The 24,235-nt window shown below is 38.7% G+C and overlaps 1 protein-coding gene across 1 annotated transcript in view; it reads left to right on the forward strand.

Annotated features, from left to right (window-relative positions):
- MARCHF5 (membrane associated ring-CH-type finger 5) overlaps nt 1-18,342 on the forward strand; it is a 55,329-nt gene extending 36,987 nt beyond the window's left edge. The window contains exons 3-6 of the mRNA XM_058543534.1: nt 5,159-5,289; nt 13,877-14,060; nt 14,185-14,351; nt 15,433-18,342. Coding sequence (XP_058399517.1) covers nt 5,159-5,289; nt 13,877-14,060; nt 14,185-14,351; nt 15,433-15,549 — 599 coding nt within the window. The 3' untranslated portion in view covers nt 15,550-18,342. The remainder of the gene's footprint in view (nt 1-5,158; nt 5,290-13,876; nt 14,061-14,184; nt 14,352-15,432) is intronic.
- Nucleotides 18,343-24,235: the final 5,893 nt, after the last annotated feature.

Genomic DNA, 24,235 nt, shown 5'->3' on the forward strand with positions numbered 1-24,235 from the left:
GTAAAGGAAGCCTCATGGGACAGGAACAGGGTGGGGTAGAGCTATTAATATTAGTCAGCCTCTATCTAGTCAGGTTAGGTTAGTTTTCCTTGGGCAGTTGAGTTTTCATACAGACTTAATCAAAATAGGGACAGAACATTTCAGAAATAGAGTGCAACAAATAGAAGACTTGGAACAAGGAGAGAAACTTAGAACTATATTATTGGACTCCTGGTGGCCTCCAAAATCTATAATTCTGGATGGTTCTGAATCTGAAAGTAGAGTTGATGTTTTGGCTAAGCAAGTTGGCGTTTGAGTTGGGTCTAGGTCAAAACTAGTTCAATGCAAAGCAAAAAGCAAACCAAAAAAACGTGGAAACTTGCATAGCTTCTGTAAGCAGTCTATTTTGCTTGTTAAATCTCTTTCATGAGCCACTGGCCACTTAACAGAAGCCTTGGAGTTCATGAGAGCTGTTATTTTCTCACGAACGTCTGCAAGATTATCTTGTGAAGCACCTATGTATGCTCATTAAATTATGTTCTGTGTTAGAAACTTCAGCACTCTGGCAACATATAGAAATTATTTTTCAAGAATTGGTCAGAGGCGTTTTTGAGGATATTTTTCTATCCCAGAGAAAGGTCCTGGGAATTCTGGGTATTATTGTAAGCAGTCCCAGCAGATGTTAAACACTAAGTATTACTTGCCCTTCAGTCATTAATTTCTTGTCTTCCAAAATGTGCCTTTAACACTGTGCATACATAGACTTGAATTTAAATCACAGCTACAACAAATCTACTTTTGCAGTGTTTGCCAGACAAAAATGATTACTTCTTCTTCAGTAGACATGGACTTAGGAGTTTCCCCAGTAGTTCTCAGCTCACTGATGTCATTCAAATCTGAAATGTGAAAATTTGAATTTACCCAGATTTTAGGGTGTAGTGTTTCTTTTTTTTTTTTTTTTTTTTTACAAAAGCTTCTTTATTGTACAAAAGAATTCACAATAGATTTAATTGCAAGCTTCCCGTAGTGCCCTTTAAATTATTGGATTTTCAAAACTTATATTTATACCGAGTTTCTTCAATTGCCATCTATTGTGTAAATATAGTACTATTGAAAACATAACTGGTGAAGCCCACTGAGGCGTTAAAAATTCAATAACGCCTTTTTAAAATATTAAAACCTTTTAATGCCCTTATATATTTAATTTGAGAGGTACATTTATTTGTGCTTCTTCTTCCCCATTAGAGTTGAGGTTTTCAGGGGCTAGAGTCTTTCCTTTCCTCACTTCCCCTAACTCTTTATGCTGTAATCTCACAATAAGAAGAATCTAGTGACTGTTGTTATTTTTCTTTTGTGACCCCAAGTCATGGGATAGTAGCACCTGGTAAGCTTCCTAATGGGAAGAGTATGATTTAGGGACTGTCATCCAGAGGATTTTAGTGATTGTTCTTATTCAACAAATAGCTTGCCTAGAGAATCTTTACCTCTCAGAAATACCTCCCCTGGATGATAGTTTATTATTCTAATGGTATGTTTACTGCTAGACATTTGTGCTTCCTTTTAAATATTAAACTAATCTTGGTCTAGTCTATCTGAAAGAGCCTTCAGAGGTTTAGGCACAATAAACTTAAAAGCCTAGACAGAATTTTGTCATAAAAACTGGAATTAGGAACTATAAAATGCAGCCAGTGTCTTTATTTATATTTTTTGCATAGGACCCAAGGGATGAATAGAAGATTTCCAAAAGGAAGTCTGAGAATTTTTGTGTTTGTTTTTGCTTGTACAAAAATAATTCACAGAGAAGGAAAACTGAAAATTAAGCTCATTATGTTAGAATCTTCTGAAATCTTGAAAGACAATTCAAATATCTCGAGATTTTCCATGTTCATGATAGATAGAAGTATAGTGATAGATTACTTTTTAGGAATTACGTTTTCATCAAAATGACTGGTTACTTTTTTTTAGGAATTATATTGCTTGACTCCATCAGTAAATAGTTCCAAGTACCTGTGGAAAAGAGGGAGGAAGAAGGTACCTTCTTTCCTTATAAATCAGAATTTATAAGAAAATAGTCTTATAACTTGGGTTTGGTACACAGAATAATGAAAAAGGAAGACCTAGAGATCTTCATATCATACAGTTTTAAATATACCTCAGTAGTGAATTCAGCAAATAGTTGAGAGTCATAGGAATTTGGGATTCATCAATAAGCAAAACAGAAAGATTATTTTCCCTTTGGAGCTTATGTTCTAGTTCATGAGTCAGCCAACTTTTTCTGTGAAAAACCAGATAGTAAATATTTTAGGCTTTACATGTGGCCATGTTGCAATAAAACTTTATCTACAAAAATAGGCAGCCAGCTGTATTTGGTCCATGGGTTATAGTTTCCCAACCCCTATTCTAGGAGGTGGAAACAGAATTAACAAGTAGATTAGAGTATGTTAGGTGATAAGTGCTTTGGGAAAAAGAAAAATAGAGCAGAGTAATCAACTAGGGAGTATGATGAGGTAGAAGTTGGCAGAGTGGGCTTTACTGAGGTCAAGAAGAAGAGGAGGGACCAGCAAAGGAGACTGAAAAGTGAGTGACTGGTGAGATGGAAAGAAAACCAAGAGATGGTGATGTCCTGGAAATGCAATGAAGAGCCATATATTGGGAAGAAGAAAGGAACATCTGTGTAGATATTGCTGATAGGCCAAATAAGAAGAAGGCTGAGATTAGACCATTGGATTGAACTATGTATAGGTTGTTAGTGACCTTGATGAGCAGTTTTGGTGGAGTGGGTTTAGGAGAGAATTAAAGGAGAGAGTAAGTGAAAACAGATGTCTTTTGAGGAATTTTGTTGTAAAGGGAGCAAAGAAATGGAGCAATGGGAGAAGAAGGATCAAGAGAAGAGTTTGTTTTTTTTTTAAGATAAAAGAAATAATGACACCTTTGTTTGATGAAAGTAATCCAGTAAAGAGTAGGGGTGAAATGATGTAGGAGAATAGGAGAGAATTGCTGGAGCTGTGGCTTTGAGTTGGCGAGGGATGGGGTCTGGTGTATAAGTGAAAGGATTGACTTCAGATAGGTGTGGTGTTGGTAGATGGGTACATGTGCTGTAGAGTCTGTAGTTGTTCTCTTGTGGCTTCAGTTGTTTTTTTGTATGTGTGTGAGAAAGATCGGCCCTGAGCTAACATCTGCCAATCCTCCTCTTTTTGCTGAAGAAAACTGGCCCTGGGCTAACATCCATGCCCATCTTCCTCCACTTTATATGGGACGCCGCCACAGCATGGCTTGACAAGCGGTGCGTCTGTGCGCGCCCGGGATCCGAACCGGTGAACCCTGGGCTGCCGCAGCGGAGCGTGAGCACTTAACCGCTTGCACCACCGGGCCGGCCCCTCTTGTGGTGTCAGTTTTTTGATTAAAGAATATGGAAGTTAAGTGTTGTGGTTTTATGTATACCTATGGTCTTTAACTTTTAGTACCAGCATTTGAGGGATCTTTGGTGACTCACTAAAATGACTTTTATTGTGCCTTCTGAGGGAGTTATGAACTTAACCCAACAAATTTGTATACTTTAAAGATTAAACTCTACATTAGGAGATTAAATAATGATGCATGTAATGCCTGTGGCACAGCACCTGGTTTCATGTAGCCAATCAAAAAATACTCTTATTAGAGGATGTAGAGTCAGTACATACTGAACTAGTATTACTTTAGTTCTTTGGTCCCAAAAGATACTTTGTCATAGTTTTAAGTGTTATATAAGTTAGAATTTGACAATAGTAAGTAAATATGCTAAATTTAAATCATGGGTCCTTTGACATTTCTCCTGATGTTCTTCCTACTTTATAATGTGGTCTCTTTGTACAGTGACTAATGATATTACTGGCTCCAATGATCAGGGGGAGTATTGATTAGGGCTCCGTAAATGGATGCTTGTTCTTACATGTTTAATTATTTTACCATCGTATTGCTATGTTAGTTTTTTTGTATAATGAAAATAAATTGTTTTTGTGTACAGCATCTTCCGGTAGATTGTAAGCCCCCAGAAGGTAGGTAATAACTCTTAAATATTTCTAAGAAAATGTCTCAAGTAGTAGTTTGTATGTAGAGGATATTCAACAAATAGTGATGATTACTAAATCATGGTTTCATATTCCTTTGGTTAAACTTAAATATCCAATTCTTTACGCCTTGCTCTGATTCAGGCCTGAGACCCTTCTACTATTCTGGAAAATTCTGGAGCTACATTATATTGAGCTTAATGGCAGTTATTAGAATACCTCCAAATTTGGCTATTCCAAATAACTTCCAGAGAGAGATAATAGCAAATTCCACAGTAAGCACATAATAATAGCAGCATAATTGGCACATAAAACTGTTGGAATGCCATAGAAACTGGCATCATGATCATTAAAAGAGATTTGTTAGAGAATGATACTCAACTAAATAATAGCATATTGAAAATCAGAGTAAGATAGACTGACTTTATGTAACTATAAGGAAATAGCCTTGGTTACCACCTTCATACACTGTACCAAGGAAGTAATGAGTGAAGTCAAAGAAGTGATATTCTTGCCAAGTACTAAAGAATCTAATTGTGGCCAGGAACTGTTTGAAAAGAGCAAGCTGAAATGGTTGTTTCATTCTGCAGTAGCCAGTGTTAAAGAGATAGAAGTGAGAGAACTATTTCCTTTATAAGAAGCAGCTGTGGGGCCGGCCCCGTGACTTGGCGTAGTGTGCGCCCTCTGCTGCTGGCGGCCCGGTTCGAATCCCGGGCGCGCACCGACGCGCCGATTCTCCGGCCATGCTGAGGCTGCGTCCCACGTACAGCAACTGGAAGGATGTGCAGCTATGATATACAACTATCTACTGGGGCTTTGGGGGAAAAAATAAATAAATTATAAAAAAAAAAGCTGTGTTTGAGGCTTTACTCTTACAGTTACTGATAAAAATTAAAATATGAAGAGGCTATTTCTTAGAATTTAGGAAGTAAAACTTAGCTGTTCATGCAAATGTCTGAGAAATTCTAAATCTATTTAAATCTAGGTTCCTATCACATTTTTAACAGATATTTCTAAAACATCAGAACATCCAACTTCATAAAAATATTTTAGATCTGTGGAAAATATTGAACAAGTCGTTTAAAAAAAAGCTGTCTTGTGTTGAAACTTTACTTGTTTTCTTTGTGTTACAGGTCCAGTTGTTTACGTGTTGGATCTTGCAGATAGACTGATCTCAAAAGCCTGTCCATTTGCTGCAGCAGGAATAATGGTTGGCTCTATCTATTGGACAGCTGTGACTTATGGAGCAGTGACAGTGATGCAGGTTCACTATTTTACTCTATTCAATGATATTACTTTTGATGTGAAGATCTATTAAAAAGATTTTTGTTAAGAGTTTTTAAATTTATTATTTTGAATAAGTAATAACATTCTATGGTTTAAAAATAAGAAAACATACAAAAAGTTATCTAGTGAAAAGTCTTACTCCTGTCCTTCATTTTCATATATGTTCTTCCAGACTTACTTTGTGCATATACAAGAAAAATATGTTCGCACACACGCACGTTTTTTTTTTTTTTTTTTTACCTTAAAGGAAACATGTCAGAGCTGCATCCCTCTTTTTTCGCAAACAGTGCATCGTGGAGATCTTTTCATATAAGTGTGCAGAAATCTGCATAGCATTCTATGTATAGAATTACAACAATTTCCCTTCTACCATGTAAGGATACAATGAGGAGTCTTGGACCACCAAGAGAGCCCTCACTCAACCATCCTGGTACCCTGATCCCAGACTTCCAGCCTCTAGAACTGGTAGAGAGAAGGGGTCTGCCACCACATGAATGACAGGTGAAGTTTGCATGTAGGACGAACTGTCATGGATGTCCCAGAGCTGTGTGACCGGAGAAGGTGAAGAACCCCTGACCAAGTCCATCTTTATCCTTTTTCAGATGGGAAAGCCCTGCACCAGGAAGATTCAGGAAAGATGTAGTGGTCCTGAGTTTTCACATTGAGCAAACCAAGGGGCAGAGACTGAGCAACTTGCTTCGGTTTGCACAGCTTATAAACTGGAACTCTAACGGAGGTTTTTGGAGTCCTGAAATTTGTGGGTTTTGCTACACCACGCAGTATTTAGTATCATGGGTGTCAGAGAAGCCTGCTGTCACTATGACAACAATATCCCAAGGCACTGGGCAACTCTACCATTATTGTACAGAGTTGAGGCTTTCTCATCCATGATACTAGCACGGGAAGTTGCTCTATCCCTATTTTATGGATGAGTAAGCTATTTTCAGAACATGACTTAGATCAAAAGGGTCCAATCAATATTCAGAGAACTGGCATAAAGTACTTCTATAAAGACAGAATCGGTGGCCAGGGAGCAGTTATCTCTGTGCCAGGTGGAAGCTCTTTGGCAGAATGGAAAGTAAATAGCCAAGAACCCGGTAGTATGCTTGTCAAATTGCCAGTCTGGAAGGACTCGGGGGGTGATCAAGTCAAATTCTCTGTGTGCCAGGGAATAAGACATTATTGAGCACATTAGGGAAGAGTTGCCTCTGGAATGCCATCCAGCCACAGTCAAAGCTAGCTTGTCTCGCTTGTCATGGAAAGGACTTCTTCTTCAGACAATACGTGCCTACATCTACAGGGCAATGATAACCCATGTGGATAATTATGACTACAGGAACTCTAGGAAGAACGCATGCATCCTTAATCATGAAACAATTTAATTATTCTACACACAACGTTATTGGTAGTTTTGTTATATTTTAATTCCTTGGAAATTGGTCACTAATTTGTATTGCATTAATTAGTCTACAGTGTAATACCCAAATCGTGCATGGTTCTGGAGTTTGTTTTCAGTTCATTTTTAAAGGTAGAATGTTTTACATCCAAACTCACGTACATGTTCAGTACTCCCATATTAAAACAAAACACCGATGCCACTCAAAAAAAAAAAAAAAAAAGAATTACAATTTACTAACCAGTCTCTTATTGATTAGACAATTAGTTGCTTCCTGTTTTTTGCTGTTACAAAGCAATGCTACGATCAATAACTGTTGATGAAGATTAGACAGACTTAAATTTCAAGATTTAGTCCCAGGCCCTTGACTCTTCTCTGTTTGTACCCCTTCCTTAAAGATTTCCAGCTGTCATCTCTGTGCTTTTTGTGTTCAGATCCATGTCTTTTGCTCTAATCTTTCCCCAAATCCAGTCCTAAGATAGCAACTTGACCCTTCTCCTTAAATGACCTCTGGTGACTTCAAACTCAATATTATTGAACTCAAACTTGTCTTTTCCTCAATTTGAAACCTCAATTTATTCCCCATTATAATTTCTCTGTCTCTTTGATTCTTACTCTTGTTTTCCCATCTACTCAATTTATACCCTACGTTCTTAGGATTACCTTTAACTCTTTCTACTTAATAGCCCAATATCTGGTCCACTGACTAAGTCCAAGCAATTTCCATCCTGATATGTCTTACATTTTTGGCTTCCTTTCCACAGTCTTTACTGCCCAACTTCTTATTGCTCCCCCATCATACCTGGATGGCTAAAGGAGCCTTTGATTGGTTTGTCTAACTTCTTTCTCTTCTATCAATCCATCCTTCCAAATGAATTTTCCTAAAATAATACCTTCAACATCTTACTCCAAGCTTACTGTCCTGTCTGCCTTAAGTCGTGGGTTTTCAAAAGCAGTACCTAGATTGGTTAAGTGTTTCATAAGTAACTTAGTAATAGTTAATACACTTGTGTTTGTAGATGATATAACTTGCTTTTTTCTTTAATATAAGAGAGTGCATAGAAGAAAAGAAGATCAAGGACGTTATGTAATATTCTAGAAATTGCACATAATCTCTCTACGCCAGGGTCCATGGTGAGCAGCCTTTCCAGTTGCTCTCTTAATAGTCGTGGTGAGAGTATTGCAAGACTTTTTCATAAAATATGATGACACCTCAAAAATCTGGATATAGTCACTGGAATGGATCATAAATAGTAAACCATCATTTGTCATGAGTGTAGTGGATAAAGATTGAGAATCTTTGACTTGAAAAAGATTTCCTTAATCTGATTTGTTATGCAGGGTCGTTCACAATCTTACTTCATTTTACTTCGAAGCCATTGGGCTGTCTCCTCTAACCCATCCTTATGTTGTTTCATTTTTCACCTCTGTTCTTTGGCTTATATCACCCTCCTGCCTAATACCTGTCCTTCCAGTCTTCTCTCTACTTATCCAAATCTAACCTCCTTCTAGTCTTAGTTCAGCCACTTTTCCTCCATGAAACTTACCAGGCAACTCCTGCCTGCTGTGATTTCTTCTTCCTCTGCATTCATGACATTTTCATTCCTTAGATGGCAGCTAATCTTGTGTTGACAAAGTGATATTTCTTATATAGAGTACCTAGTTATTTAACTTTCTCTGTATTCAGGCCTTACTTTTCCTATTAGAAGGTAATTTCCTTGAAAGTTGAGACTATCTTATACTTATATATTCCCTGTATAGCATATACACAGAGACTAACACTTAAAAGGCTTTCATAAATATTGATTTTTTTATATAGGACGGGTTCTCTCAGGTAGTAACAGGTTTGTTTGACTGATTATATTCTCTGCAATAATTTGTTAAACTCCAGTAATGAGTATCAGTACATCATTAGATCAGAGAGGTTCAGGATGATTCACTGGGACTGACAAAGACATGAAAACTTAGAGCAGATTAGACATTATTTAATGTACAAATACATTATACAGAGGTATATTTTTTGCAGATGAGGAAACTAAGCCCTCTGAGATTGAGTGATTTCTCTTAAGACGTAATTGACCATAAGAAGTGGGATGGCTCTTTTTGAGGAAAAGATTTTAGGCTATCTCAATCTTAAAAGAATTTTGGTAATTAATGGGACACTTCAACAATAGGAGCTAATTAAGGAATATAGTTTGTATTCTCTGAAAAGGGCTACCAGCTGCATTTTGGCATTTTTAACCATATTGGTATGATTCATTCAAAAAGTTAACACGGCCTGGCCTGGCGGCATAGTGGTTAAGTTCACGTGCTCCGCTTCGGCACCTTGGGGTTCGCAGGTTCAGACACGGGGCGGGCCTACACACTGCTCATCAAGCCATGGTGTGGCGGCATCCCACGTACAAAGTAGAGGAAGATTGGCACAGATGTTAGTTCAGGGACCATCTTACTCAAGCAAAAAGAGGAAGGTTGGCAACAGATGTTAGCTCAGGGCCAATCTTCCTCACTAAAAAAAAAAAAAAAAAAAAAAAAAACTTAACACTCAGCTGAGGTCTGTGTAAAGTACGAAATAAATTGAAAGCCCTGATCCCCAGCCTCAAGGAATACAGTCTTAAGACAAGCTATACGTAAGTGATCAACTTGAGAACTATTATAAGGTTATATAAACAAATGTGAAGAGAGTGCAGAAGACCACATAAACAGTATTTTAATTCAGTAAAAGTGAAAGATCATTTAAAGTTATGAAAAAAGTAAGTCTTGAGCTGACCCTAGAACAGAGTAATTTGGGTTGGTCAAGGGGAGAAAATGCTACAAGCAAGGAGACAAAAATGAACATGTTGGTTAATGGTGACAGTAAAGGAGATCTAAAATTATGATAATACATATAGATTATGTGTTACCATTTAGAAATAACCTTCACATGTACTGTTTACTTGAAAAGATTTTTTTTTTTAGCCCAGAAATGAGAGAGATTAGCTGTGACAGTAAGTAGGTACTGTTGGGTGATTTAAGAGTATGGGAAGACTTTTACCTATCAGAGCATATTTGAGAGGGGATGTGCCCCACTATATACCACCAGCAGTGTTTAGGGTTTTCTATTTAACACTTGATTGTTTCTTTTCCTTTTGTTCTCTCACTACTCTGAAGTTCAAGTAAATCAGATTAAGGAATCATGCCACTAATCTTTTCCCATTTATTCCCATTTATTTCTCCATGAACCAGTCTTAGGTTCAATCCCTGTTAGTTGTGAGGAAGTTGAATGGGACAGTCCACTTATGTTTTTATCGAAAAGACAGCATGATACAACTTTTTTTCCCCAGCACTGGGCTGAACACCTTTCAGGCACTGATGCATTTAATCCCTACAACAATCTTGTGACGTAGATACTATCAACTATTCCTACTCTACAGGTTCAGAGAGTTTACATGTCCAGTACCACACAGAAGGAAGAAGCGTTAGGACTCCTGTCCCTAATCTAAGGCTCCTTAAGTGAAACCTGGTTCCAAAGGCAGCTGGAACATTTTATCCTTGAACAATGGAACCTTAATATACAGACTAGTTCCACTTTTGTCTCTAGTGTAAAGACACCCCCATAAGCGTTGTCCTTTGTGTGTGTGTGTGTGTGTGTGTGTGTGTGTGTGTGTGTGAGGAAGATCAGCCCTGAGCTAACATCTGATACCAATCCTCCTCTTTTTGCTGAGGAAGATTGGCCCTGAGCTAACATCTGTGCCCATCTTCCTCTACTTATATATGGGATGCTGCCACAGCATGGCTGGACAAGCAGCACATTGGTGCAGGCCCGGGATCTGAACCAGCCAACCCCGGGCCACCGCAGCAGAGCGGGCGCACTTAACTGCTTGCGCCACTGGGGGCTGGCCCCGCATTGTCCATTTTTAATTACACTATACTTAAATCTGACTAAGAAAACCTATTAGTTCATCACTGTTCCCATCCTCCCATTTAAAAGTAGGGTTCTGGGCCGGCCAGTGGCGTAGTGGTTAAGTGTGCGTGCCCCACTGCTGGCCGCCTGGGTTCGGATCCCCAGCACACACCGACGCACCACTTGTCAGGCCACGCTGTGGCAGCGTCCCACATACAGTGGAGGAAGATGGACACAGATGTTAGCTCAGGCCCAGTCTTCCTCAGCAAAAGGAGGAGGATTGGCGTGGCTGTTAGCTCAGGGCTGATCTTCCTCACACAAAAACAATAAATAAATAAATAAAATAAATAAAAGTAGGGTTCTAATAAGCAGTGTTTTAAAAGATCAGGCCTCAATCAAAACTTAGCCTTTTCAGCATTAGTGAACTGCAGTCCTAGCTGGATATGAAGATCTAGCTTTTAGCTCTAAAGCAGAAAAACAAACTTTTTTCTCAACCTACAGTTCTATAGGCCTTTTTAATACATGGATAACAAATTCTTAGAGAAGGCATTCTATAGTTCCTCAATCTCACTCTAAAACTGAAGTCTTGAAAATAATCTGTTTTTAAATCTTGGGGCATAAAACTAGAATGTACGTTGATCACACACACAGCTTGCTGGTTCTATATTGACCCAAGTTAAATCAGCCCCATTGCTTAATTCAGCTTTCATTTATTGCTGTTGAGTCTGACTGTAGTAGCAGGTGGTGTACTACAGATGTTATACTGTCCTACTTCCTTTACAGCATTTATAGTTGCACACTTGTTTGATTTGATTGTCTTTCACCTTCAAAAGACATCTATTTAGCTCACCATTTTATCCTCAGCACCTAGGCCTGTGTCTGGCACATAATCAGTATTCAGTTGAATGAATGAATGTATGCATGCAAGTATGTATGCATGGTGAGCCTCAGCTCGAGCACAGAGCATCTCTCACTTCAGCTTTAACAAGTGGGACAGTGGGCCTTTGCTCACTCTTTGCTCTATTTCCTTTTTTGTTTCCTCATTCTTAGACACCTAGTTGTAAGTTTTTACTGCTACGTGTGACGAATAAACTTTCCTTTACTATAGTCCATAGCTGAATATTCATTCTGCTTTAAATACTAAATTCTAAAGATATATACCCCAATAAAGGAATTTTTCAAATTTCTGAATTTATTTGCTAACACTTTGAGAGTATTTAAATCACAGTTAGTTGTAACTTTAAAGTGATCGTTATATTGAAAATAATAAAATGACATAAAAATGAAATGTCCTGGAAAAGCATTATAGGTAAAAACACAATCTCTGGGCTGATCTCATCCACTTTTGCCACCAGTGTAGGATTAGGGCTTATGATATTGTGAACCAGACTATTTCACTAAAGTGAAATTGTAAAGGGCAACCCAAAAGGATCATCCGTCACATACAAGATGTGAAGTTGTTAAGTTTCTCCCTGGAGACACAGAAGAATACTGATACCATGGTTTTTGACCATTTGATATTTAAAAACTTTTTTTTCTTTTTTTGTAAGGAAGACCGACCCTGAGCTGACATCTGTTGCCAATCCTCCTCTTTTTTGCTGAGGAAGATTGGCCCTGAGCTAACACCTGTGCCCATCTTCCTCCATTTTGTACATGGGACACTGCCACAGCATGGCTTGATGAGCAGTGCATCGATCCACGCCCGGGATTTGAACCTGCGAACCCCAGGCCTCCAAAGTGGAGCACATAAACTTAACCACTGTGCCACCGGGCCAGCCCCTAAAAACGTTTAATGTTACATGTTGGTTAGATAAATTAACCAAGTGCTAGTCTGAGGTATATCCCTAGCTGAAATTTTAAAAGCACCCATTTTGGTCCTCTCCACATAACTTCTATAAAATATTTCTACCTGGATCCAGTCTGTTGTCTAGAATTTCAATTTGCCCTGACTGTTCTCAGCTTGACCTTATTTCACATCTCCTTATAGTCCGCCTAGAAAATCTGCTCTAATAGCTGACATAGAGGGCATCTCGTTTTTTAAAAAATCCCATTTACTTTTGCATGACCTTGCTTTCCTGAGTATATATGGTCCCTGACAGCTTTTAGTCTTTCCTACCTTCTTTGCTCTCTTCCTTTTCTCTCTTCCCTATCAAAGATATAGACAAAGTCTTTTTCAATCTTTTCTTCCTGGCTTTTTCCTCATGTGTGATCCGAAAAACTAGAGTCCTTTATAGTAGTGTCCTTCTATCAAGCTGTTGCCCTACTGTGTGATACCTGGGTTCTGAAATAGTCTCTTTCCCCTCTCATAACTGCCAAGAATAATCCCTCAGAGAAATATGTTTAATTTGTGAGCAGTTGAGACTTTCAGCTAAAGGGAGGTCATTTGGACTTTTGAAATAGAATTTTCAGGGAAATTCTCTAGTTAAAAGTAAGAAGCTGCCCAAGAAAAGGGTGATGTTAAGAGAAGTGTAAGGCCAAGAGTGATCAGCAGGTGAGAAGGATTCTGCTGGGAGGGAAAGTATGGAGATTCACAAATCCCAATTAATCATGGCCTTCTTGCCCTCTGGGATCTAAACCAGTTGAGAAATAGCCCCAAGACCCAGATGAGAGGGAAAAGATTGCTTTAGCTTCATTACTCCATAGATAGGGCATCCTAAGGTTCTTGGATTGGAAAAAATGACTGGAACCTGTATCCAAAACTGGACCCCCTACTACAGTCCCCCAAACCCAGACCTTGAAATTGCATTTTAGGAGAGTTAGCTGTGTAGAGCAGGCATTTAGCCAGCCAGAGAGATCACACTCTATCCCAGACTCCACTGAGTGCGGAAAAAGAGCCAAAGAGAAGTGAGCCTTCAGGCCATCTCCTGAAGGCCTGTCCTGCCCCTTGGCTGGCTATGCTTACCTCCTAGTAGGAAGAGTGGGAAAACAGATGCTCTACTGGAAGATAAATAGGACCTAAAATTATAGCCCAGTCTAACCAAATCAGAAGAATGGAAGCAAAAACCAGAAGTCCCCTCCCCTCTATTGAAATGTTATCAATGTAGGTCAACCATTTTTAAAGCTTTTATTCCAATGTAATATGAAATAGCGTGGGAGCTTTTTTTCTTTGAATTCAGAGACACTTCTTATAAGTAAATCAGGCCTTGATAGCTTTCCAGCTTATTTTTAAAACTTTTTATTTCTGTATTCTTCTGAAATTTAGCATTTCCTCTAAAATGAATTGAGCTTAAGCATGCAACTCTTCATTAGATAAGGAAATGATTCTAGCAAATGCTATCTGTTTCACAGGTTGTAGGCCATAAAGAAGGTCTGGATGTTATGGAGAGAGCTGATCCTTTATTCCTTTTAATTGGACTTCCTACTATTCCTGTCATGCTGATATTAGGCAAGATGATTCGCTGGGAGGACTACGTGCTTAGACTATGGCGCAAATACTCAAATAAACTACAAATTTTGAACAGTATATTTCCAGGTAAGGCCCTGAATTGTGGTTGTAATGAACATGCCAAATTAATCTTGTGGAAGAATTCTAGCATGCAAAGATATTTTAGCTCTTCTGATTTATTAGCACTAATACCTTGCATTTTTTTCTCTAGGAATTGGTTGTCCTGTTCCTCGAATTCCAGCTGAGGCTAATCCCTTAGCGGATCATGTGTCTGCCACCCGAATTTTGTGTGGAGCCCTTGTCTTTCCTACTATTGCGACAATAGTTGGTAAACTGATGTTCAGTAGTGTTAACTCTAATTTACAAAGGACAATCTTGGTAAGATGGCTTTAATATTTTTTTTTTCAAGTGACTATACAGAAGAGAATGAACTGTGTATTTGTTTTTAAAAAAATCCCAATGGGACTATATAAACGTTCATTCTGTGGCTCCTATGCCTTAAACATCTGTTTCATCCCCACTGTCATCCAATAGCGATAAAAAGGGGAAAATCCACTGCAGTGGTTCTGGCCTTCCAGAACCATGCTGTGGGTGATTTCTGTCCTGGAATATCCATGAATCATCACACCCATGCCTCTTGCCAAACAAGATTATGGTGAAGACCTGCTCTAGGGTCAGATTGCCTGGTTCAAATCCTATCACAGATATTGCCTTGCTGAGAAACCTAAGTCATATTTCTTGACTTCTGTAGCCAGCCCTGACGGCCTAGTGGTTAAAGTTCAGCACTCTCACTGCTTCAGCGGTCCAGGTTCATTTTCCGGTCACAGAACCACATCACTGTCAGTTGCCATGTTGTGGTGGCGGCTCACATAGGAGAACTAGAAGGACTTACAACTATGGTATACAACCATGCACTGGGGCTTTGGGGAGGGAAAAAAATAAGAGGAAGATTGGCAACGTATGTTAGTTCAGGGCAAATCTTTCCCTGCAAAAAAAAAAAAAAGAAAGAAAAAAATTTCTTGACTTCTCTGTTCCTGTAGAATGGAGATAGTAATGGTAGCTACCTCAGGATTATTGTGAGGATTAAATGAGCTAATTCATTTGAAGTACTAGCACATAGTAAGCCCTTATGTTGTTTGATGTCATTATTATTATTCCCACTTTCCCCCTCTGGTGGAGCCTGCACATAGTGCTCATGCATTCTCCCTGCTCTATCAGAATGGACGTAGAGCTAAGTGGAAGAAAGATTACTCAGATAGGACAACAGGAAAGGCGTCTCTGACCTCTGTTACCGGTAGTGTCTCCCTATGTAACCCCCTAGTACAAAAGAAAACTGTTTATTTGCAGTCATCTGAATTAGCATCAATGCCTATGTCTTTGTGATCTAAGTAAAATTATTTTTATTATAATGTTTCTCTAAGTTTGCTTTATAAAAAGCTAATTTTCCTTTTTATTTTAGGGTGGAATTGCTTTTGTTGCCATAAAAGGAGCATTCAAGGTTTACTTCAAACAGCAGCAATATCTACGTCAGGCACACCGCAAAATTCTAAATTATCCAGAGCAAGAAGAAGCATAAAACTGTGACTTCTAGTTGTTCTGCAGTTCTCTCATCCTTATGAGTCTGTTGTGTTGTTTTGATTCCATCATTAATGCACAGTAGTGGAGACTTGTGATAAGCTGCTGCTCTCATATTTTTAAGAAATATAATAAAGCACTTAGGGCAGGGGAAATCCTCTCAGTAATCACGGAACCTGAGGATATAATTTGTTTTCATTGTTTTGTATGTACTTCTTTTATGGCTGTCATCTGAACATTATTTTAGCATGGTTATTCTGGGTTTTGTTCGTATTTTCTCCAGACAGAAATGTAAAGATCAAACTGTGCAAATATTTAAAAATGCACATGCTGTTTTATTCAAATGCCTCTTTTGTACATGTTCATGTTCAATGTTTTCTTAGAATCAGCAACCCAATGAAGGTACTATGAGGATTTTTCTCACTGGCATAATTTGATTACATGCTAAACAGAAGTATATGTTAATATGAGGAAATGTAAATTAAATTAGTTATAAATAAATAACAAACCAAAAATGTATGTAAACATTCAAATGATTATCTGAACAAATGCGATTTTGTTGTGTTTTTCTTAACCCATGTGATGTCCTCCAAAATGTGTAGGGTAAAAATTCACAGGGCTTCCAGATCACTTTTTCACTATTAAATTTTATTTATATAATGTTGACATCTCATAGTTCATAATGTAATTTTGACTCATGCAGTCTTAATTACTGTGAGTGTGTGTGAGAGAGAGAGAGAGAGAGATCAGGTCCTTTCATCACTGGAGTAAAGTTTTTAAATCCCTATTTCTAGGAATTAGATCTGCCAGTTTATAATAGTTTGAGCACAGAGAACGATTTGCAAAAAAATCAATAAAGTTATTTTACTCTCCTCTTTCATTCATTCAGTCATTCAGGTATTTGTTAATCACCTTCTGTTTGCCCAGGCGCTGTGCAAAGTGCTATGGGATACAGTGGTGAACAAGACAGACTTGATTCCTGCTTTTATGTAGTGTACGGTCTAGTTTCAACAGATAGAAAACCAGCAGTGAGTAAACCAAGGTGAGGCCTTGAGCTCTTTGTTTTTATACCAGTCAGTGAGGAGATAATTATGAAAACAAGAAGTATTGAGTAAATATTGAGGTCATTGTTTTTGGCTTAAGTCAATTTATTATTTTAAAAAACCGATACTAACGTTTTTAAATTTTAATTGTCATTTTGATGAGGCTAGCACCTTAATAATCACTGTTTAGTTTTATATTCATTTTTCAAAAGCAATTATTTGTTTTAAGCTGTTTTCAGTAGTGGCCCTTTTAAGGTTGTTCAGCAATCGGAATGGTCTTGCAGTTATTTTCATTAATTAAAATCAAATTTTTTAAAGATAGTTTCAAAAACCCTATTTATTTTCTTGTTCACAGTATATAATGCATGACAATTATAAACATTTCTCCTTACACTTCTCTTTAGGAGTATAGCACATATAGATTGAGCTATGTTAGATTGCAATAATGTATGTTAACTTTAGTAAATTAAAACTGGTACCTTTCTATAGTATGAATGTCTTAATTTTGAGTTATAACATGAAGTTTTTGTAAATGGCTGTTGAACATTCAGATTGTAATTATTTGGGGAGGAAGGGAATATTTGACTGACAGTGAGCCTTTTTGAAAACACTACTACAGTTCTGAAGGAGAAATATAAAATCTATGATTATATATAAAAATAACTTAGATTATATAGTTGTAATTATAAAATATATTGGCTTTTAATTTTCAATATGAAAAGAGATATTTCCTGTGTAATTTTGTTATAAGAGCAGCTTTTAGGCAGCCTTTACTAAAGTTAGGTTATGCAAGCACACAGTTCCCCATTTACTACTTTAATGCCCAAGATGAGGGATTAGCTACTTGGTTTTATTGGCATCAAGGCTTTTGAGGGCCAGGGAAACAACTGTAATCCTTTGGGGGCAGGGGGTAAAGGTTTCTAGGGCTGTGGGGAGGGAATTGCAAGTGCCTGGGGACCAGAGTGGCCTCTAGCCCTGGAATTGAACACTTTAAATCTAAAGAGCCTTAGCTCAGGAAGTACCATGTACCTACCAGTCTCTTCAGAAAGGGTGGCCTGCACCACCATGAAGCAGCAGAAGATCGTGGGCTGACTAAAGTTGGATGGACCTGGGTTCATATCCTAATTCTGCTTTTACTATCTATCTGTATGTACGACTTTGGCCAAGTGACTTGACTTGCTCTCAGCTACAGTTTTCTTCATTTCTGAAATGCAAGTAGTACTTATCCTAGAAGACTGTTTCTAGGATTAACTGAGAAATTAAAGAAACAGAGGCACTTTAGGCTTAAAATAGCCCTTACAGAGCAGTAGTTGTTTCTTGATTGCTAAATAGTCTGTGCGCACTCTAGGAAAGGGGGAGGAACAAGTAAGAGAAAGGCATTAGGGGACAGGTTAAAGGGATCCTGTAGACTTCTGGGATGGGTGGGTATGTTTTGTGTTTTCTAGTTTATTTTCACATTGCTTTACTGTGTTATTTCTATAAACTTTAATGTTTTAAACTTCTTTTATAAAATTCATTGACAACTAGTAGAATTCTTTGCAGAAGTTAACATCTCCAAAGTGGCTGAAAATATTGTTCATCAGTACATGATTATCAAATGACTGTGAAGAATATAAAATTAAATTTAGTGACTTAATTAGTCACTGCCCTGCTAACTGTGCTGTAATTTTTTTAAACATCTTGTTTTTAATATAGCAGACTATCTCAATACTGGCTGGATTAGGTTAAATAAAGAATTTTTATGTTCTCCAGGTGTACTTTGTTGAACAACTCTGAAAACATAATTCATTAATTCTGTACCTACATAATTCTTTTTAAATCATAGTTCTCAAGATACTAGTGAGATTTTTTTCTTTTAGTAAAAATCTGAATTTTTGAAAAACTATGGAGGAATTTGTCTTAATTTTAAAAGCAGGCTGGCCCTAAGTTCCAAGTACGTTCTAATTTTTAAAATATCCCCTCTCACCTACTCTCAGAGCCACTTGGACTGACTGTGATTAGACAAGCAACTAGATAAGGTCTGTGGGTGGTCTCGTGCTACAGAGTGTCTTCAAGTATATTGAAGTGGGTTGGGAACTCAAAAAAAACAAGTTGCTTCCTCTGAGATATTAAGTTTCTGAAGAAGATTAGAATCTTCTAGAATGAGTATATCAAAAAAAGGCCCTTCCATCCATGGGAATTTTTTTGTTTCTAGGTTACTTCATTAACTGCATCTGAGAAACAAACTAGCAGAAGAGAAATGGCATAGAGTCCAACAGTCCTGGGTGCATATTCTAGCTGATACTTATAGGGAAAATTACTTTACCTCTCAGACCTTCAGTTTCTTCATCAATAAAATAATTATAAAACCTATCTCCTGGGTTATTGTGAGGATTAGGAGATGTAACGTTCTAAGACAGTTCAATACACAGAGAAACTCAGTAACTATCTACCAATTTAAGTAGAAGTTTGTTTGCCCGTAACCTTCCTTTGGTCCCTGGTATCTCCAGGTTGCCTCTGCTACCTGCCACCCCACACATCCATTAGAAATGGTAGAGTGGGGGCTGGCCCCGTGGTTTAGTCGTTAAGTGCACGCGCTCCGCTACTGGCGGCCTGGGTTCAGATCCTGGGCGCACACTGACGCATTGCTTGTCAGGCCATGCTGAGGCCGCGTCCCACGTACAGCAACTACTAAGATGTGCAACTATGACATACAACTATCTACTGGGGCTTTGGGGAGAAAAAGGAGGAGGATTGGGAACAGATGTTAGCTCAGGGCCGGTCTTCCTGAGCAAAAAGAGGAGGATTGGCAGGGATGGTAGCTCAGGGCCGATCTTCCTCACAAAAAAAATAAAATAAGTAAATAAAGTCTCTGCTCATTTCGTGTCTGCTAACAGGGCCAAGCAATTCACATGGCTAAACCCTAAGTAGAGGAAGTGCATCATCTCACCATGAGGCTATAGGAAGAGTGAGGATGTGAACTTTATGACACAGGAATTAAGAACTGAGACCAGAAATCCAATCTACTATTTTAAGTTTTTTATCTCAAGCCATTCAGTGTTTCCCCAAAGCAGTCCTCCAATGTACTGTCGGGGTGAATACTCCAAGCTACAGCTGTTGTGGGGAGCAGGTGGGGGAGGTGATTAGGGCTCCCCCTGACCAATGACAGCATTCTGTCCTTTACTCCTCCCATTTCCAGTTGATCCCTCACTGCTGCTCTCCATGTGCTTGGCGATCTTAAGTCCTGAACTTCTCAGGTGCAATTTCTCTAAAGAATACATCTCCCGTATCCTGTGGGAGTGCCTGATTGCTGGAGATGGTGTTGGTCTAAATGCTCTTTGTAAAGACTCAAACTAACCTCCTTGTTTCACCCCTGCCTTCTGAGGGGTTGTATCTCCCAGTCCTCTCATCAGTTTTCCCTTCTCTGGGTGCTTGGATTTTTAACCTTTCCTTTTCTCTGCTCAAGCAGTGACCACCCCATCATCTGCTTTCCGCTCTCAGACGGAGTAGCTGGGATTTACAATCTCATCAAAGATGCAGTTTGTGTTTTTGTTTCTCATTGTTTTTGTTTTGTTTGTTCTGGAGTGATTTCCAAAAGTCGGTGAGGATAGGGGTCTTTTATTATCCATCTTAAAACTGGAAATCTGAAGGAGAAATACAATTTTTAAAGCTATCATTTATTGATTGCTTACTGTGTGCAAGGCACTTCACTAAGCAATTTACATGCATTACCTCATTAAATCTTTACAAAGTCCTGAGAACTAAATATAATTATGATTATGCGCATTTTATAGGTGAGGAAATGGAGGCTGCATGACGCAAAGTAATTCAGCCAAGGCCAACAAACTAATAAACAGTGGCATCGAGAGTAGAATCCAAGTCTGTCTTGAGTCTACACTGTGGGTAGGTTTTGTACGCGGTACTCATTCACTCTTCATCCTTTGCTAAGGACCAACTCCGGGCCAGGCTCCATGCCTGGTGGCTGGGAATACACAGATGAACACAGGGGAGCCTGCTCCCACGGAGTTTACTGCTTCTTGGGCTCCAGAGAGACATGTTTATCCTTTCCTTTATTTTGTTATACATCCTACCAAGAGTGTCACTTACAGAATGCACTCCTTACCAAGACATGTTTACCAGGCTCTAGTATAGATTTCCTAAGTTCTGAACATAGAGGTGCCAAGAGGGAAGTCTTCTGTGTCCTACTCTTTCCTCCCAGTATTTGACTTTCTTTGGATATTGACAAATCTGACTCTTCCTACAGCATGTAATCATTGTCTAAAAACGTGGAGGATTATAGAAATGGCCAAATTCCACATAGTTTTTATCAGAGAATACTTCACACTGTCAATTTAGAAACAGTCTAACAAAGTTCCCCAAATACCACAGATTTGAAAAACACCACATGCACAGTATAAATATATCATCTCTTTTTTATACAAATAAGTTATTATAGCAGTATTATATGCTATGCTTTTTTTTTAAGTCAAACACAAAAGGACAAAATAAAAAGTTAAAGTCTTTCCTGCCCCATTCCCTCCCTAATTTCCTAAACATCATGGGCTTGTTGTAAAAACTTCAACTGATAATAGAAGCATAGCCCCAGTCCTACTTCCCACATGTAACCAGCCTCTATTCATTTTTGATGTTTCCATCATGTCTTTTTAAAATAACTCACAGAAGTCTTTGGATTAATAACTAGGTTTGCTGAGCATCCTCAGGTACCACTAACTGTGTGTGAGCAGGAAGGGTGGCACTTTGCTTCAGCCTTCGGGGATTTTGTTTCCTTTTGTTCTGATTGTTGTGTTTGGAGTCCGGCCCCAGAAAAGGATCCATTTGGAGAAATGCCCAGTTCCTGCAACCCCCCACACAGTTCATCTCAACCAGAGGGTGGTTTTTAGCAAATGAAATGTCACCTTCATTTGAAGAACAGTGATACTGGGAGTGAGGACTTGTGTTGCAGGGAAATGCAATTAGGATTCTCAAGACACGAGGCTGTGGATTTCTCATCATGTCTCCTTACCAAGGCAAAACACCCTTTGCGAAACGTATGTTTATCGTGGTTTTTCACCTTATAAAATTAATACATTCTTCTTGTAAAAATGTTAATATTGCAGAAACGTAACAGAAAATGAAAGTCACCCCACTCCCTAGCCCCCCAGAAATGACAACAGTTAATAGTTTGGAATATATTCCTCCAGGGTTTTTTTTTCCTATAGAGCAAAAAATATCTTTTTAATTTCCTAAATATTATGTGCTTGTTGTAAAAACTTCAAATGATATAGACACATATCAAAATTTAAAGTGAAAATTTGAAAATTTCCACCCTTTCACATCCTAATTCTTAGAGTTAATTTGGTGTATACCTTCCTTTCCAGACCTTTTTCTATATAAGTGTAAAGATATCTATATGATTTTTTGTTTTATTTTTTTGAAACACAAATGAGCCTATTCTATAACATATACCATTTTTCACCAAGAATATATCTTGGGCTTCTTTCCATGTCTATTCTATTCAGGTAGCTTTGTCTTGGCTGTTCGATAATTGCGTAGTGTTTTCTGGTATTGGATGTACCAGGCTCCTATTTACCCAATCCATCTTTATGATTTCCTTTTTACCCATTTGTGCAAGCATTTCTCAAGTCTAGTGTAGTGGTCACCAGGATGGACGCTGGAGTTAAACTACCTAGGTTGACAAATCCAGCTCCAACTCCACCACTTTATAACCTTGGGCAAGTTACCAAACTCCTTTGTGCCTCAATTTTCCCAGCTGTGAAATGGGAATCATAACAGGTCTTATGTCATCAAGTGTATTATAAGAATTAAATAACACAGAATATATAAAATGCTTAGCTCGTTACTTGGCACACCTAAGTACTCATTAAATATTGGATCTTAATTTTTATTATTAATAAGATAAATAGTCCCTATTATTATAATCATCACTTCTCAAGAAGGCAAAAACAAGGTAAGCTGAGAAAGCAGTAATTAATTAAGAAAAATTATATCATTACCACTTAAAGACACTTACTCCACCAGACAGGTCAGTTAATGAAAGTGTGTTTTAGTATATGAAGAATTTTACATTAAGCTAGTTACATGAGAAAATCCAAACAATTTGTATTTTAAATAAGAGTGAACAGGACTTCTGAGGCCCAAAAGGGAAGACATTAACTGGTAATTAGAGAAATCAATCTCTTTGATGAAAGGTTTAATAGCTTCCCTTGCTCTTTTATTCTAACGTGTTATCTGGCCCTGAGCAGAGGCTGGAGGGAGGGCAGAGCCATGAGGGTTCCTGGTGGGGCCTCCGGTTAGGACCTCACAGGGACTCTAGTAGCATCTCAGGGCAGGGCCTGCGTCTTGGTCACTTCACTATCATGAATATCTCTCCACTAGGGATTACTGTCTCTCTTTTATAGCTTGGGAAACCGAGGTTCAGAGACCATGTCATTTAGGGTTTCTGGTTTGCATCCCTCAGAAACCAAGGCTGGCTGACTGAAGTCAAGGGGGTTTTTAGGGAGGGATATTGGGAGCTCACACGGTGGGAGGGGTGGCTGGAGAGCCTGGACCAGAAACAGTCAGGATCCGCAGGTGTACATGGGGCTTGTTAGAAATGCAGCATCTCAGGCCTTAGCCAGGACTTAGTGAATCAGGATCTGCATTTCAACGGATCCCCCAGACCTGTGCATGCTACAATTTGGGAAGCACTGGGAAGAGCCCCTAAAGAACACCTAATCTCTGATCAACTCCCCCATGGAGGTGATTCCTCAACAGGAAATTTAGGGTACTGCTCACAGAAGGAAGAGGAATGGATTCTAGGACCAGCCTTGGCATTCCAGCACAGGCTAGTCTCCACCAGATTGCCTCCTCTTCTCCATCCTCAGGACCTGTTGACAAGCAGTTCCTGCTGGCAGTAGGACAGGGTTTTTCACTCTAGGTTAGATTTCTGGTGGGCTGCTGACATCTGGGAGATCTGAGAGATCAAAACATCCTTGATCTTTTTAAACTAACGAATGTTAAAAACTTTCTCTTCCCTCTTACACAACGTTTTAGACAAAGATGGAATGTTAAGCCAGTAGCTGTGTTCCTTTTTCTCAGTGGTGCCTCTTTCACAGGGGCCAGCTATAGATTTATTGCTATATTAAGGGAATGATGAAGATTAAAGTTGTGTAAGGCCTTGAATCCAGGTGCCAAAGGACAAAGCAAGCCCTTGGCTTTGACAGCACAAAGGCTCCAGAACAGAAAAAGTGAGATGTGAGCTCTGGCAAAGGGCAGCTTCACATTCTTTCATCTTGTGCTGCCTTAACAAGGGGCTTTTACAGGGGAGGTCCTCTTTGGAGACTTTCTCCCCCTCCTGGAGTCCTGCCCCTCTTTCCACCCAGGCCTCTCCTACATGAGCATAGCAGGCCCATGATGGTCTGTCATAGGAATAGGGCACACAGACCGCTATCCTTGGTCCTGAACCATCATTCTGCGTTGCATCAGTAATTCACAATCTGACTGCAAATCTGAGTCAACGCAGAAGCTTAATAAATGTACTGATTGAAAGCCCCGCCCCTAGATATTCTGACTGAATAGCTCTCTACATTTTTTTAAGAAAAAACAAGAGCCCAGATAAATCTAATAGTCAGCCCATAGATTGGAAATCACTCTACTAGAGCATAC

The sequence above is a fragment of the Diceros bicornis genome, chromosome 6 (genome assembly GCF_020826845.1).
Source record: "Diceros bicornis minor isolate mBicDic1 chromosome 6, mDicBic1.mat.cur, whole genome shotgun sequence".
Taxonomy (NCBI): Eukaryota; Metazoa; Chordata; class Mammalia; order Perissodactyla; family Rhinocerotidae; genus Diceros; species Diceros bicornis.